Raw genomic sequence first — 3,426 nt, forward strand, 5'->3', positions numbered from 1 at the left:
GAAAGGGTCCAGGTTCCAACAGTCCAGCTGCTCAGTTCCCCAGGTCTCCAGCCCCTGCGTGTGCACTTTTATAAAGTTGGAATTACAGTATACTTGCATGTTTTGCTTCATGCCACTTTCTCATAAATGTTCATAAGCATTTTCCATGTTCCTTCCTACATAGTCCTCATATCATTCTTTTTGGTAATCAACTAATACTCCTCAAGTGACTGTATCATTTTGTTAACCTTCTGTGGGACATTTAGTTTCCAGTTTTGTTCATTTAAATGTGATAGCCACAAATTGCAAAAGTGCAATTTGCTTTCTTTGCTGTCTTTCCCTTCGGATTTAAATTTGCTTATAATTAATTCCCAGGAAAGAGAGAAATACCACGTTTAGGGGTTTGAATTATTTTCTAGTTCTTAACAGGTAATTGCCAAGGTGTTGTCCAAAAGGCATGTGTGAACTTAGCATTGCTTGCAGCAGTGGATGCGAATACTGTTTCTTGCAACTTTGCCAGAATTGAGGTGTTACAGCATATGTATATGTATATGTGTGTACATATATTTTTACAGCATTTAAACTTGTAAATGTATATATATGTATGTCATAAATACATATATGTATACATTTGCAAATTGTATTGCAGATTTTTTGAAGCCTGAGGTTCAAATATTAAGCAAAATATTTATAAACAGGTAATACAAGTTGTATACTTTTTTTCCCCTGAAAATGCCAAGACACTGTCTTGAGCATTTCTGGACTTAGGCATGCATTTCTGTTTTTTTTATTTTTATTTTTTTTTTATTTTTATATTTTTATTGGAAATGTTTTTGTTATTTTGGGGAGAAGGATATAAAGAAATTGAGATCTCAAGGTGAAGTCAAAGGCTGAATACAGTGCACTGGGAAGCTTAGGGACAGGAGGAATTGCAAGAAATCTTGATGTAGCAATGGTCAGAGTGGAATCAAGATGCTTGGGGATGGGCTTGTGGCCTTTTAGGGTAAGGGGGAAGCTGGAAAGATGGCTAGGAAGAGACAGTATTCTTTGGGAAAGGGTATAGGCTAGAGGTATAAGGCCTTATGCCCATGGGACCTGTTGCAGTGGGGTCAGAACACCATGGGGAAATTGGGTGAGTTCTCTCATCTGCACTATTCTCAGATCTCCAAAGCCGATGCTGTCAGAGTCCTTACAGTGTGTCTTAGAACAAGTCTAGGGGCAGAGAGCAGTTCAGAGCCCCTTCTCAGTAGGGATGGAGGCGACCCTGCCGCTGCCAATGCCACTGCTCGGCCCCTTCTACTAGGTGGCGAAGGCTGGAGGAAATTCCCAGCAGCATGTGGCCTAGGCCTTGCAGCAGTGCAGATGTCCAACGGAGGAGCTCCCCTGAGTACTTTCTTTGGGCCAAGTCCTTGAAAATCACAACTCATGGAGTAGAGCCCGTAGAATGTGGCTTTGACATTGAGACTGCCAAAGAGGTCTCGAGGGTTTTGCTTGTATACGTCGAAGGTGATGCGGGCGATGTCTTTGCTGTGCTTGGGCTTCTCCCGGCCCAGGCCATATGACAGCATCCCACTCCTGCTGGGGCTCCAGCTCTGCCCACACTTCAGCACCATCAGGCACGTGTCATCCTCCAAAAGCTGGAAGAAGTCCTCACTCTCCACAGCGGTCCCATCCTCCTCCAGCACCAATGTTAGCATCCCACTCAGCAGGAGGGCCTCTGTTGCCTTGTCCAGCAGTTCCTGGCGGGTGGCAGCTGTCAGACCTTTCCGGGTAGTCCGCTTGTGATCACAGACTCGGAAGGGTCGCTGGGGTGGTGGAGGTGAAGTCCAGACTTTCCGGCCAAACTCAGAGCTCATATTGGATACTGACCTGAGCAGGCCACTGGGGTTCAGGGCTGAGAGGTACTCCATGGTGAAGGGAAGGAGCAGGGGAGTTGCCTCTCCCGGTGCGTTCTAGGCTGGGTAGTTCTCTCCGGTGCAATAGTGGTCTGCATTTCTGTTTTTAAATCACTCTGCACAGAAGACACATCTCCCTTCATATATTAATTTATTTAATCATTTCTTTATGTCAGTATGGACTCATTTTATATTTTGGGGTATATTCCCCTTAATTGTATTGCTCAAAATCTTCCCGCTTAGGCCATTGAGAACTCTTTCATTTGGCTTGTACGGCTCTTTGACACACGCTTGTCAATGTGTTTGTAAGTGCCTCCTTACTTTCTAGTACTCCAAGATGCTCCAGGCTCACCTTCCTTAGTTCTCGACTCTGTTCTCCAAGGAGCCCTGTTATTGGATAATGGTTCCAGAAACCAAGATTTGGGTGCTCAGTGTGCTTATTGCTATGAGGGTGTCTTTCCTCAGGCTCTCAGGAGAGACAAAAAAAAAAAAAAAGACATATGTGTGGTTACTAGCCGGCACCAGGGGTGGATTTCCATAAATGAAATTTCTGGATCAGAGTGAATCCACATTAAACCTATTGTTACTGCCTAACTGTCCTCCAAAAAGACTGGATAATTTTCACTCTCTCTGGAGGTGCTTAAAAGCACCTGTTTCCCTACAGTCTCACCAATACTGAATAGAAGCAATCCTTAACATCTTTACTAATCTGATGAGTGGAAAATGGGTTCTCCCTGTCTGAATTTGAATGGACTTTTTTTGAATTGATGTTCCTAGTTTTCCCATTGTCCATCTGTTACTAGACTTTGAATTTCTTCTTTTATCTTGTGCAAGCATTTGCATGCTTCCTAATAATAATCTAAAATGACTCTTTACAACTCTTCGCTGATCTCACCTTTGAGCTTAGGTAGCTTTTGCTGAGAAACAGGTGCTCTGGTGGCAGAGTGACAACAGCCCAGCTGGGGACAAGCAGACTCATTTTCCACCTCTCCTCACAGACACCTTCCCGGCCCCTCCAGTGCTCCTTCCCTGAGGATAAACTGTTCTAGAATTCGTCAGCAATGCCTGCCTGTCGTGGACTTTTGTCACAGTTTCCACGGTGGCTGTGACTCAGCTCCAGTCCCTGACGTCAGGGGCTGTCCACCTGGAAAGCACTCATTCTCTGGCACAAACCTGCCCTCCTCACCCTGGGGCCCGCAGAAGTCTGGCTGAGCCTTTGCCCCACTGCTCCTCTGCTCCTGCTCACCCCTCTAACTCATAATGCTATTATACGAGTGAAACATCCACAGACACAAACTATTCCAAGAGTACAAAATGACCCTGTGAAAATACGTGGATATTTGTTTAGCCTCTGCGCATCTTTTGAAATACCCACGCATAAATATGCATATATTTGCATATAGATTCTTTGTTTAAAAATTGAAACTGGCAGACAACTATACACAGCGTTCTGCACCTTGCTTTTATTTTTAATTAGCAATGTATTTTCAAGATCTTTCCATATGAGCACATACAGATCTATTTCATTTTGGATGGCCACATAGTATTCCAT

The 3,426-nt window shown here is 44.1% G+C and overlaps 1 protein-coding gene across 1 annotated transcript; it reads right to left on the bottom strand.

Annotated features, from left to right (window-relative positions):
• Window positions 1–775: 775 nt before the first annotated feature.
• Window positions 776–1,961, bottom strand: LOC121492463 (cell death activator CIDE-B-like). Its single transcript, XM_041757734.1, is given in 2 exon segments — window positions 776–1,360; window positions 1,362–1,961. Coding segments are annotated over 2 exon segments (666 nt in total). The 5' UTR covers window positions 1,890–1,961; the 3' UTR covers window positions 776–1,222.
• Window positions 1,962–3,426: the final 1,465 nt, after the last annotated feature.

This window comes from Vulpes lagopus, chromosome 6 (assembly GCF_018345385.1).
Source record: "Vulpes lagopus strain Blue_001 chromosome 6, ASM1834538v1, whole genome shotgun sequence".
Classification (NCBI taxonomy): domain Eukaryota; kingdom Metazoa; phylum Chordata; class Mammalia; order Carnivora; family Canidae; genus Vulpes; species Vulpes lagopus.